The sequence below is a fragment of the Natrix helvetica genome, assembly GCF_964273705.1.
Source record: "Natrix helvetica genome assembly, chromosome: 1".
Classification (NCBI taxonomy): domain Eukaryota; kingdom Metazoa; phylum Chordata; class Lepidosauria; order Squamata; family Natricidae; genus Natrix; species Natrix helvetica.
Window position 1 is genome coordinate 364,238,706 of NC_138548.1, and position 12,854 is coordinate 364,251,559.

Genomic DNA, 12,854 nt, shown 5'->3' on the forward strand with positions numbered 1-12,854 from the left:
AAACTTTTCTCTTGGGGAGGAAAACAAAGAGCGGAATAACTTGCAGGGATCCGTCCTGGAGCCCCAGAAATTGCCCCGTGAAGGAAAAGGCATCTGGAGACCCACCAGAGTCCTTGGACCCACCTGGAGTTGCTCTGCAGGACAGAGAAAGGATGGAGACACAACCTTTGGCCAAGGAGGGAAGCGGAAAAGGCCCTTCAGCTGCTCAGCCTGGGAAGGGGGGGAAGCCCTGGACAAGGACTGGGCAGAAGATCCTGGAGGAGGAAACCATCCGCCCTTCCGAAGTTCAGCCCTGGAACTTCATCCAGTACCGGGAGGCTGAAGGTCCCCGAAGACTTTGCAGCCGACTCCATGACTTTTGCAGGCGATGGCTGAGACCAGAAAAGCACACCAAAGCCCAGATGCTGGACCTGGTTGTTCTGGAGCAGCTCCTGGGTCTCCTGCCCCCAGAGATGGAGAGCTGGGTGTGGGAGTGTGGAGCAGAGAGCAGCTCCCAGGCGGTGGCCCTGGCGGAAGGCTTCCTCCTGAGCCAGGCGGAGGAGCAGAAGGAGCAGAAGGTCCAGTTGCAGGTGAATGACTTTAGGGAGCTCAGAAGGGAATAGAGAAAGTGTTTGAGTACTTCACCCCTCCTTCCCAAACTTCTCTGGCCTTCATCATGTATGGCAATACATGAATTATTGTAGGACATTGTTCCATTGTTTCCTCACTCAATCTCACTTATGGATGTTGGGGGCTTTGAGGTTGCGTTCCGAATATAAGAATCCACTTTGTGTTGTGTGAAGTACATTAATTCTGCTTCCTTTTTCCTTCCTCCTATTTGAAGGGCTGCACTGTGGAGATTAGAGCTCCTGAGGGAGAGAAGAACCCATCAAATCCCCCCCAGGAGCTATTTTTCAGGGGGATCCCTTGGGAAGATCAAAGTCAGGACACCTCAAGCGGTAATGGAAGATTCTCTGATTGCCCATCTGTCTTACTTTCACTCTCCTATTCTGTTAATTATGCATTTTGAAATTATTTGTTCCTTACAGAGAAACAAAGAATGAAGCTTTCTGGTTTTTATGACGGAGATCAAACAGCGGTTGAACCTCCAAATCAAGTAAGAAAGGGAAAAGATATTAGATTTGTATTCTCCCCTGCCTAGATTCATGCCTAGAGCAAGAATCACTGAAACTGTCATTACCCAGCCACCATCTTCTAACAATGGTTGGCCCCTTGCCAGGTGCAATTTTGTTCATGTTTTTTGGGGAACTGCGTCCCATTCAGAGGAGATTTTGCTTTGGAAAAGGGGTCATTAACAATCAAAACTATTGGTGAGAAGGAGGGAGCGAGGGGTGGTGGAAGGGAGTGCATGGCATCTAATGCCGCTGTCTCCCGCATGCTCCCCTCCCTCTCCACATGTGTCAGCCCACCTGCCGGCACCCTAGCCACTTAGGCCCGCTGGCATTACGGGAAGCCTTGCTAGCATACACACACACACATACATCACCACCGCCGTCCTCTCCGACCTTCAATGGACAGCAATGCTAGGGTTGACTGCAGCCGCTTTCCTCTGCTGCACTACTTTCTGGATGCGGATTACAGCCCCGAGCCTGAAGTGATGGGAAGCGAGAGCTGCCTTGGCGCCATCAGCTGGCGTAAATGTACCGTGACAAAGGTGGAATGCTGTTTCCATGCAAAGGCAAGTACAGGGGCCCATTGATCATCCTGGAACAGTGGGTGCACTCGTCGGAGGTGTCGAATAAGCAGAGATGGACGGGAGGCCTGAGAGAAAGAGCTGGCCCAGAAATGGCGCACTCCCGGTCATGGGATGGATGGGTAAGGAACCCGAGGCGGAAGGAAGGGCAATTGGGTGGCAGGCGTCCAGAGGATTCGCAGAACCAGAGAGGCAGGCTCAAAAGGTGACTGAGCCTCACCGTCCACCCCCGATTTGGCCCCCGCCTTTCAGCCGAGCATGGCATGTCTCCCTCCCTCCCTCACCATCAGCTTTATGTTCACGGGCAGCTTTGCAAGCCCTGTGGGTTGGAAGGTAAGGTTGACAGTGCTCAGCCCCTCCACAAGCCCACATCTCCACACAGACTCTCTGCAACACAGCTGCTGGGGTTGGCCAGGGACCAGGTGGCTGTGCCAATGGCCGACTGGCCCTCGCTGCCCACCTGCACCCTTCGCCTTTACCTTTGCAGTGAGCAGACCCCAGTGGGCTGGAAGAGTGATGACTGGAGGACGGGCAGTGCAGGCGGCATAGCCAGACACGCAAGGACTGTTTGGGAGGGATGAGGCAAGGGGCGGGGCTGAATCACCAATGTGTGCGAGCCATTGTCTCGGTGGGCAACATCCATCCCATGGGCCAAAGTTTGAGGATGCCTGTGCTAGGTACTACTCCAACTTTAAGTTTACATGACACAATTTTTAAAAGTCCTTCGAGAAATAGGAATAAACCTACCACATTGTCAGGAACTGCGAGAGACCCATTTTGGGGGGTAATTCTTTGACTTGGACTGGAGAAGAGCCTAAAGCTGGGAAAGATTAAGGGCAAAAGAAGAAGGGGCCGACAGAGAATGATGTGACTTAATGGAGTTACCGAAGCGGTAGGCGTGGGCTTAAATGGACTCCAGAAGATGGTAGAGGACAGGAAGGCCTGAAGGAACATTGTCCATGGGGTCGCGATGGGTTGGACATGACTTTCAAGCTAACAACAACAATGAAAAATAAATACTCACATTGTCACATTGCCATTTTTTAAAAGCCTCATTTATAACCTGTAATTCAAAAATAAGCAAATTGTATAAAAAATAAAGCAGACTATTAAAATCCAAAGGGAGTGGCCGTGCTAAGCATGTAATCACGGTTACTTTGGGCTAAAAAATAGTCTCCTATCCTCTGATTTGTGTCTCGATTAGGAGATCAAACATTCCTGCTTTGCAAAGGCTGAGAAATGACTTTCCCAGGGAATTTTCTCTTTGTTTTCTTCCTTTCGGCGAATGGCTCAGACTACTAGATCAATCAATGAAAGACAGAGCGATAGATCAATTGATCCAGAAGTGGGATTACTTTACTGAAAGGCATTGAAGGTTTTGCAGAATCAATCAACTTGATAAAACTTCCCCAAATATTTCTTCAGTGGAAACAGTTTTCAGATTTGCCCATTTTCTCATCTAAAATTAGGACTTGTGTGATGCCCAGCTGTTTAACTTAGTGCATATCTTTGCTTTGGGAATTTAGGGAAGAATGGAACAGAATAACAGAGTTGATAGGGATCCTGGAGGTCTTCTAGTCCAACCCCCTGCTCAGACAGGAAGCCCTATAACATTTCAGATAAATGGCTGTCCAATTTCTTCATAAACATCTCCAGTGTAGGGGCACCCACAAGTTCTGGAGGCAAGTTATTCCACTGATTAATTGTTCTCAATGTTAGGAAATTCCTCTTTACTTATAGGTTGGTTCTCTTCTTGAATAGTTTTCATTCATTGCTTCTTGGAGCACTGATATCATGTCACCCCCTAGTCCTTCTTTTCATGAAACCAGACATTCCCAATTCCAGCAACTGTTCTTTATATGTTTTAGCCTCTAGTCCACTAATCACTTTGGTTGCTCTTCTCTGCACTCTTTTTAGAGAATCAAGATCTTTTTTACATCTGGCCACCAAACCGGATGAAATATTCCGAGTGTGGTTTTCCCAAGGCATTATAAAGTGGTACTAACACTTCATGTGATCTTGATTCTATCCCACTTAATGCGCCTATGGTTCTGTTGGGTTTTTTTTTGAGGGGGGGAGGGGGTTGCAATTGTAGCATACTGCTGACTGATGTTTAAGTGGTTTTCCACCAGGACTCCAAGATCCCTGTTGCACTTACTACTGTTGAGCCAGGCATCACCTATTCTATGCCAGTGCATTTGGTTTTTCTTTCCTAAATGTAGAACGTTACATTTCTCACTGTTGACTTCATTTTGTTAGATGGGTCCCAATCTGTCAATCCTTCTATATCTGAAGCTTATCTTCTGGAGTATTGGTATTCCTGTCAATTTGGTCTTGTCTGCAAATTTGAGGCGTTCCCCTCCTATCCTCTTGTTCGCTCATTGATGAAAATGAATAGATCTTGTGAATCCTCCTGTTCTGTTCTTTTTTTCCTTTTTCAGGAGAGTCTTGTGTCCTTTGAGGAGGTGGCTGTGTATTTCTCTGAGGAGGAATGGTCTCAGCTAGATCCTGACCAGAAAGCACTGCATGCAGAAGTCATGCTTGAAAACCATAGGAACGTAGACTCTCTGGGTAAGAGTTTTCATGTTCCCAATAACAGAGTTTTCAAGAAGACAGATTATAGTTAGTTTTTTTATTAAAAAATCAGTCATCTGATATCGTTTCCTGGGAGGGAGAAGCAACAGAGTGGTCAACACCTGGAATGCTCTACCTGACTGTTGTTACTTACTCCAACCTCCATAGCTTCAACCTTAAACTGTCTACCGTGGACCTCATCCCATTCCTAAGAGATCCGTAAAGGGGCCATTCATAAGCAACCAGCGTGCCTACCGTTCCTGTCCTACTTTCCCCATTTATTTGTAATCATTTCCTTGGTTCATGTCCATGTTTATACTTGTACCTGTTATCTTCTACATGTTTGACTAAGTAAATATAAATAAATAAATAAAATTAATTAGTGACCATTCCAAGTTATGACCTATCCCATTCCCAAGTACTTAAGACTCAGTCCTGAAATTACGAATGGTGCTGTACCACGGTTCACACTTATGAATGACAGCAGAGGTGCTGCAACATTCTCCCTAGGTATTCCACCACCCTGCCGAGACTTACCTTGTGACGATGAGGCCAGCCATCGGTTCCTTTGCCTGTTTTGGTGCATTTGCAGAAAAAAAAGCCTAAAGTAGTGAGAGATACGTGAGATCAGTAGTGAGAAATCTAACTCACGATATCTCACACTACAGGGTTTTAGACCTTTTTCTCTGCTAACCAAGGCCTGCATGAGATCCAGGGCAAAATGCTTTGCAAAGAGAGGGAGGGCCTCTTCATTTTCAGAGACTTTTGCCCTGGATCTTGTGCAGTCCTCAGTTCTTAAATGAACAAAGGCCGAAAGTACTGCAGTGCGAGATCACGTGAGATTAGCAGCCTGAGATCTTGCATTACTAGTCTCATGTGATCTCACAGAAAAGTACTTTAGGCCTCCGTTCTCTGTGAATTGACGCCTGTACCAGATCCGGTCAAAGATCCTATGCAAGCCTATCCTATCCTATCCTATGCGAGTCCCTTCGGGGAGAGGGGGCGGTCTAGAAGTCTAATAAACTAAGCAGATGAGACTTTAGGGAAGCAAAATAGCCATTCTTGAAGCCTCCCAACCTTTCCACTCTCAGCGCAAAGAGCGTTTACAAGCCAATGGGAGGCTTTAGCAAGGGATTTCGCTCCAACGTCTCAACACTGGGATCGGGCTGAGCAGGGGTCACACCTGCCAGACAGACACTGGAGAAGATGGAGCTTGTTTCAAAATTGTTTCAGTTCTCAGGTCTCTGCTGAAATTAAACCACCCCAATAAATCTTAAGTTTTCTTCTCATTCCTCCTTGGATATTTCCGCTGATTATTCCTTAAAACTGACTGAGTGAGATTTCCTTGTATAGAGATAATTGTAAAGAAAGAGATGTTTTCTAGATATTTTCAAAGCTTTCATGATTCATGAATATAGAAATCATCATGTCTACATCACACCCCTGTAGGCATGAAAACATACAACCTAATGGAATTTCTGAGAAATTCAGAAGGAAATTCACTTTGATCTTTTTCTCTAACCTTGTTATCATTTTCATTTCCTTTTTGCTTTGAAGGTAACACTGGGCAGGAGAATCAAGATTCCTGTGAACTGTTCCAAGTGATTAATGCTAAAGATGGAACGGAGAAGTTTGGAATTCGAATGGAATTTGAAAGCAATGAGAGAAACCAGTCAAAGAATTGGAATCAGGAGAGCTCATGTTCCACTTCTGCTCCAATGCCAAACTTTCATGTCCAACAGGAGAAAATAAGGAAAAAATGTACTGCAAAAAGTGTGCAACTAATCAAACCTAAAGTACAAGTAAATGAACACTATTTAACCCAAAACAAAGGAGAAGATGCTCTAAGAGGACACAACGGACAAAATTACAATGGGACATTCATTCTTTTTCTTGGGAATATCTTCCTTACATCTCAAAAAGCAATTGACACAAAAGAGAAGCCTTATAAATGTTTGGAATGTGGGAAATGTTTTAGCAAAAACGGGCATCTTACTATCCATAAAAGAATCCACACAGGTGAGAAACCATATAAATGCATAGAGTGTGGAAAGACCTTTGCTCATAGCACCACACTTACTATGCATAAGAGGATCCACACAGGGGAGAAACCATATAAATGCATGGAGTGTGGAAAGACATTTGCTCAGAGCAGAAGACTTACTAACCACAAAAAGGTCCACTCAGGAGAGAAACCATATAAATGCATGGAGTGTGGAAAGACCTTTGCTCAGAACAGTACACTTACTATCCACAAGAAGATCCACACAGGAGAAAATCCATTTAAATGCAGGGAGTGTGGAAAGACCTTTGCTCAAAGAGCTCATCTTATTCGGCATGAGATGATCCACACAGGGGAGAAGCCGTATAAATGCACGGAGTGTGGAAAGACCTTTGCTCATAGCAGTACGCTTACTATCCATAAAAGGATCCACACAGGGGAGAAACCATATAAATGCATGGAGTGTGGAAAGACCTTTGCTCTGAGCAGTAGACTTACTATCCACAAAAAGATCCACACAGGGAAAAAGCCATTTAAATGCGTGGAGTGTGGAAAGACCTTTGTTCATAGTTATAATCTTATTTCCCATAAGGTGATCCACACAGGGGAGAAGCCGTATAAATGCACGGAGTGTGGAAAGACATTTGCTCAGAGCAGCGGACTTAGAAGCCACAAAAACATCCACTCAGGAGAGAAACCATATAAATGCATGGAGTGTGGAAAGACCTTTGCTTATAGTAGTGGCCTTAGCAGCCACAAAAAACTCCACACGGGAGAGAAACCATTTAAATGCATGGAATGTGGAAAGACCTTTGCTCAAAGAGGTAATCTTATTTCCCATAAGATGATCCACACAGGGGAGAAGCCGTATAAATGCATGGAGTGTGAAAAGACATTTACTCATGGCAGTGGACTAAGAAGCCACAAAAAGGTCCACTCAGGAGAGAAATCATTTAAATGCATGGACTGTGGAAACTCGTTTGCTCAGAGCAGTGGACTTAGAAACCACAAAAAGATCCACTCAGGGGGCTTCTGATTGATGTTGTGGCGCTATTGGACGCAAAAAGTGGGGATCCACAAACCCACGCCAAATCCCTTCGTTGGAGGGCCCCATAAAGAGTGGGGTGGTGCTCCCCCAGGTCGTGGAGAGCTGAAGCTTTCCTGTTTGATCCAGATCTAATTCCCTATCATCTGATGAGATGGAGGAGAGGTAGCCATTATGGCTGCCGTGAAGCTGGGGCAGCCAAAGAAACAAAGAATGTGCTGGAGCAGTGTCTGACCATTGATTGGAACTGGGAGAGGTGACTTTTTTATTATCTAAGACCACCCCTAAAGAAAATAAACTCTGGAAAAGGGACTCTTTGAAGAGTTTGTTTAAGCGGAGAAAAATTACAGACCCCCCAAAAAAGGATAATAAAAAGAGAGCGCAAAATGTTTAAAAACATAAAAAGTTTGGATCACTAACATTTTAAAATGCTAGAACTACTTGTTAGAATTTTGATTATTTCTTTGAATAAATGCAACAGAACGTTAGAATTTATGCAACATTGAAGTTAAGCGGAAAGCGCCATCTACTTTGGAATGGAATACATTATACTCCTTTAATCCTGGGAAAATACTGATAAGACAGAAGAGAAAGTGGAAACAACACCTAGAGGACTGCTGAGCTGTCTATTGTTTTATATTTAACTAATCCGTGACTCCTGGAACTCAACTGGTAAAAATACGGAAGACATCTAAGTAAAATGACTTTCAAATATCAGGAGTAAGGATTGAATTTTTAGAGGGGACTTAAGAAACTTTCCTGGATTACCCAAAAGAGCTAAATTGACTATTTGTGGGGTATAAAGAACTATATTGTTCTATTCCCGGAGGAGCAACAACAGGACTGAGTAAATGATTTCCAGATTGACTGTCTGAGGGCAAAGATAATTGAGACTCTGGGGCAGTGATAGACCATTGACAGACTACTGAGCGATATTTAGACATTTAAAAAAGAGAAGGCAAGATGTTTCAGCAGGGGGAAATAAGCGAGTTATCACCAAAAAGAATTGGTGGCAATGTTCCAAAGCATTTGTGATTCTATGACCGCAATGGCAAACCTATGGCACCCATGCCAGAGGTGGCACGCAGAGTTCTTCTGGTTTCCAGCTCATGCATGCCAGCCTGCTGCTCTGCACATGTGCTGGAGTGCCAGAAACCCGAAGATCAGCTGGCCAGTGCCCATGTATGTGCCGGTCACCTGGTCTTTGGGTTTCCGACACATGCAAAGACCAGCTGGCCAGCATGCATGTATGTGCCAAAAACCTGAAAAAACCAGCCAGCTGGTCATGGGGTTTCTGGGGCTCTGACACGCACACGTTCCGGTTTGGACACTTTCTGCTGAAAAGGTTTGCCATCACTGTTCTATGACCAGGAATCACAGGGAGATAATGAATTTGGTGAATAATATAAATGAGAAGCTACACAAGGGATAGTGAATAATGAAAGAAATAAAAATTAATGAAACAATTCAGGGAAAGTACATGCTAAAAGACCCCAAAATTTTTTGGGGGGACAAACAGCAAGATATTTTTGAAAAGAAAATGAAGAGTTGGGCAGATCCTCTGGAGGCTTGGCAGCGAAAGATGGAAGAAATACTTAAGCTAAACAGGAAAGATTTCAATAAAGAAGAAGATCCAAGGGTGGAATTTGGGAGGCAAGTCAAATGAATAAGAATTGAAATATTAAAACAGGCAAGAGATGATGGATAGAGGAAATGTTTTGTAACACAAGATTGGTACTATTAGGAGTTAAAATAGAGGCAGACACAAGAAATAGGGGGAATAATAATTACATATTTTATGTAATATATTAAAAATAACCAAATATAAAGGTTAGATGTTGAAAGATGGTGACACTATGTTTTAATGATATTCCTATTGTTATTAGAATGGGGAATTAAAATGTTGAACAATTAAATAATGGTCTACATTTTAGCATAGATATGTATAATAACATTACAATTATATAAGTATGACAAATAAATAACAAATAATATCACTACTACTTATATTTTTAAAAATGATACCCAGATGCCTCACTGTTCATGTATTGAGATTGATGTATATTTTTTAAAAAAAGATCCACTCAGGAGAGAAGCCATTTACAGAAAAAGCATGAAGTGTGGAAAGACTTTTGCTAAAAGAGGTACTCTTATTTCCCATAAGATGATCCACACAGGGGAGAAGCCTTATAAATGCATGGAGTGTGGAAAGACCTTTGCTAAAACACTGCAGAAACTATGTCTCATGTTTCATCCAGACTTTTAACACCAACAACACTTTTTGAAATTCAGGAAACTGCATTCCACATTGTTCTAACGCTACAAAGTTTGCGAGTGTACAAAATGCCGTTCCACGGATTCTCCGGGTTGCAGATGGGCTTTGAATGTTTTTCTTGATAATTGCACAATATTGCATGCAGACATACATGCACACCTCTTAACTTCAGCCAAACCTCCTTTAAATCAGCTACATTAAAAAATTCTTCATCTTCTAAAGATGATATAAGAATACAATTCTGAATAGAATAGAATACTGGCCAAGTGGACACAGAAGGAATTTGTCTTGGGTGCAGATGCTCTCGGTGTACATAAAAAGACAAGATACATTCATCAAAAATCATAAGGTACAACACTTAATGATAGTCATAGGGTACAAATAAGCAATCAGGAAACAATATCAATATAAATCGTAAGGATACAAGCAGCAAAGTTACAGTCATGCCGTCATAAGTGGGAGGAGATGGGTGATAGGAACGATGAGAAGACTTATATTAATGCAGCCTTAATGAATAGTTTGACAGTGGTGAGGGAATTATTTTTTAGCAGAGTGATGGCGTTTGGGGAAAAACTGTCCTTGTGTCTAGTTCTCTTGGTGTGCAGTGCCCTTTAGCATCGTTTTGAGGGTAGGAGTTGAAACAATTTATGTTGAGGATGCGAGGGGTCTGTAAATATTTTCACGACCCTCTTTTTGACTCATGCAGTATGCAGGTCCTCAATGGAAGGCAGGTTGGTAGTAATGTTTTTTTCTGCAGTTCTAATTATCCTCTGATGTCTCCGTCTGTCTGAGGATCCCTTGGGAAGATCAAAGTCAGGACACCTCAGAAAGTAATGGAAGATCCTCGGATTGTCCATCTGTCTTACCTTTGCTCTCTTCTATAGAATACCTCCTATTTTGTTAATTATGCATCTTGAAATTATTCCTTGCAGAGAAACAAAGAATGAAGCTTTCTCCTGTGCGCTGCTTGAGAGTCCAAGCATGGGTTAACACACCCTATCTGCCCTAGGACTGACTGAGTTTTTCCTTGACCACGCCCCCTTTGCCTCTGGCAGGTCAGTTTTAAAAACTCAGTCCGCCCGATAGGACTATAGCAGGGGAGCTTCTCAGTTTTAGGCCTTTGCTTGGACTCCCCACATCAGAGCATAGGAAAATTCTTGACCTTTTAAAGAAATTGAATTAAACTACTGTAATTACAACAACAGCTTCGGTGAGGCCTGTGGATTCCCCTTCATCTGCTTGACTGTAAGCTGAGTGGGGGGAGGAAGACTTGAAGCTTGCCCGGCTTCAGCCGGCAAGCGGAATCGCTGCTGGGACGAAAATCAGCTGTTCGGCGCTTCTCTGCCGCTAAATAAAGCCGCAAAAGCCTCTCCGGCGTCCTGGCGTCCCAACAGCTCTGAATTCTGCCCGGGAACAGCGGCGGCCATTTTAAGCCTTTCGCGCCCTTTTCTCCACTACGGGGAGGGTTGCCTTGGCTACTGGTGCTGCGTGCGCAGCGGTGGCCATTTTAGATAGCAAAATTGCCTCATGATATTCAAACGGCAGCAGTAACAGACACAACAGTCAGTCATCGACAGCAGCAGCAGCAGCCTCACTGACTGAGAGGCCTTGTCCGGGGCTCCGGCAAGGCCGCGTGCTTCGAACAGCTCGTACTCGACTTCCAAGGCAGGGATTTCACCGGCAGGCTTCCCTCGCCTATTGAATCAACTGCAGACGTTTCCTGGCCGTCTGGCTCGTCCAAACGGTTGCCTCCAGGTCCATCCAGCCATCTTGTGAAGCCTAATCACCAATGGCAGACGAAGGTTTGGAGGCTGGGCCCTCTGCCAAGAGGCCCAGAGTGGACCCCCCCCCAAAGGAACTAAGGGAGGGAGAGGCAATCCAAATAGATCCCCTTCCCGGACCTCAGGGGATTTACCCACCAGTAAGGAGGGAACCCGTAGAGGCCATACCACACAGGCCCAAAAATCCAATAGGTTCCCAGACCAGGAGGAGACATGGGCAAGGCCTCATTCTCCCCAAGGGAAGGATCAGGATCAGGATTCTCCCCAGCAGGATGGCTCGCCCCCATCAACTGGGGGGATTTCGAGGGACTCCTCCCCAGATGCTTCCTGGGGCTACCCAGATTCCCCCAGTTCTTCTGTTAAGGAAGAATTGGAACCATGTCAGGATATATTTCAGAGGGAGGAAAGGAGGACCTCCAAGGGCTCCAGAGGGCGCCCGAGAGAGGAGAAAGGTCCCGCCTTATCAGCTGAAATGAGGGAGGTGATAGCTAAAGCCATTTCCCAAGGCATAGTTGATGGCCTCAAGCTAAAGGAGGCCGGTCCGTCTGGCACTCCTAAAGCCAGGGCGACCCCTACTCATGCAAGAGACCAAGCCCCTGCTTCTCCTGGCACTTCTATTGCCACGGAGGACACAGGATTGGAGGAGGGGGAAATTGATGACTTCGAGTTATCAGAGGATGAAGACCTTCCTCCTGATAAACTGGCCTTTACAGGGCTATTCAAATCATCCCTATTCAAGTCTATACTTCATAAAGCCAAAGCTGCCACTGACCTTGGCTCCACTCCCAAGAGTGCCTCGGCCACCACTCCTCCCACTAAGGATCATAAAGAGGGCTTGTTCCAGGAACCAACACCAACTCAGGAATTGATCCCAGTTCCGGAGTTATTCCTGGACGTAGTCCAAAGGCAGTGGGTACAACCTGGTACCCTAACCAACCCCAGCGGGGGGGGGGGGACAAATCCCTTTACGCTGTGGAGGGCAAAATGGATGAGGTGCTGAAGTTGCCTGAGGTGGATGCCCCGGTGGTTTTTCTAACCTCTAATTCTAATCTTCCAGCAGATCTTCTCGAAGGGCTCAAAGCCGAGGACAAACGTTCAGAGAAGGCGTGCCACAAGACGCACCAAGCGGCTGCCTGGGCCATTAGAGCATCCACCTCGGCATCATTCTTCACCAGAGCCTCACTCCTTTGGTTACGACAGTTAAGGTCTAAACCTCCCACAGGGGGTTCCAGATGGCGGCATGACATCAATAAGATAATAACCGCCATAGAATACTCAGCGGATGCCTCCCTCAATGCAGCCAAATTCGCATCCAGGGCTCTGGCATCCAATGTAACATCACGTCGTCTGCTGTGGCTCCGCCACTGGCAGGCTGATATGAAAGCCAAATGGAAGCTCGCTTCCGCTCCATTTAAGGGAGGGCAACTCTTCGGGGAGGCCCTGGACAAGTTTGTCATTGAAACTAAGGACAAACGTAAAATTCT

General features: G+C 45.1%; 3 protein-coding genes across 3 annotated transcripts in view; 1 reads left to right on the forward strand and 2 right to left on the reverse strand.

Moving 5' to 3' along the window:
- LOC309384804 (uncharacterized protein) overlaps nucleotides 1-12,854 on the reverse strand; it is a gene marked incomplete at its 3' end in the record, with an annotated part of 351,454 nt that overhangs the window by 61,169 nt on the left and 277,431 nt on the right.
- LOC309384240 (uncharacterized protein) overlaps nucleotides 1-12,854 on the reverse strand; it is a gene marked incomplete at its 3' end in the record, with an annotated part of 73,169 nt that overhangs the window by 29,006 nt on the left and 31,309 nt on the right. The window lies entirely within an intron of this gene.
- LOC309384805 (uncharacterized protein) lies at nucleotides 441-9,549 on the forward strand. 2 transcript variants are annotated; one of them, XM_081938599.1, is made up of 5 exons: nucleotides 441-569; nucleotides 824-938; nucleotides 1,029-1,096; nucleotides 4,135-4,264; nucleotides 5,825-9,549. In XM_081938599.1, exons 1-5 carry the CDS (start codon nucleotides 453-455, stop codon nucleotides 7,303-7,305), a joined length of 1,911 nt encoding a protein of 636 aa, XP_081794725.1. In that variant the 5' UTR covers nucleotides 441-452; the 3' UTR covers nucleotides 7,306-9,549. The 2 variants fall into 2 exon arrangements, with proteins under 2 accessions (XP_081794725.1, XP_081794726.1); XM_081938600.1 differs by lacking the exon at nucleotides 5,825-9,549 and adding an exon at nucleotides 4,436-4,719.

What these genes read in the sequence shown, in the direction of transcription:
- LOC309384805 (XM_081938599.1), top strand. Translation starts at nt 453, where the DNA reads ATGGAGAGCTGGGTGTGGGAGTGTGGAGCAGAGAGCAGCTCCCAGGCG. An exon ending in CGGTTGAACCTCCAAATCAA is followed by an intron (nt 1,097 to 4,134) that starts GTAAGAAAGGGA and finishes TTCCTTTTTCAG; the next exon opens with GAGAGTCTTGTGTCCTTTGA. An exon ending in TAGGAACGTAGACTCTCTGG is followed by an intron (nt 4,265 to 5,824) that starts GTAAGAGTTTTC and finishes TTTGCTTTGAAG; the next exon opens with GTAACACTGGGCAGGAGAAT.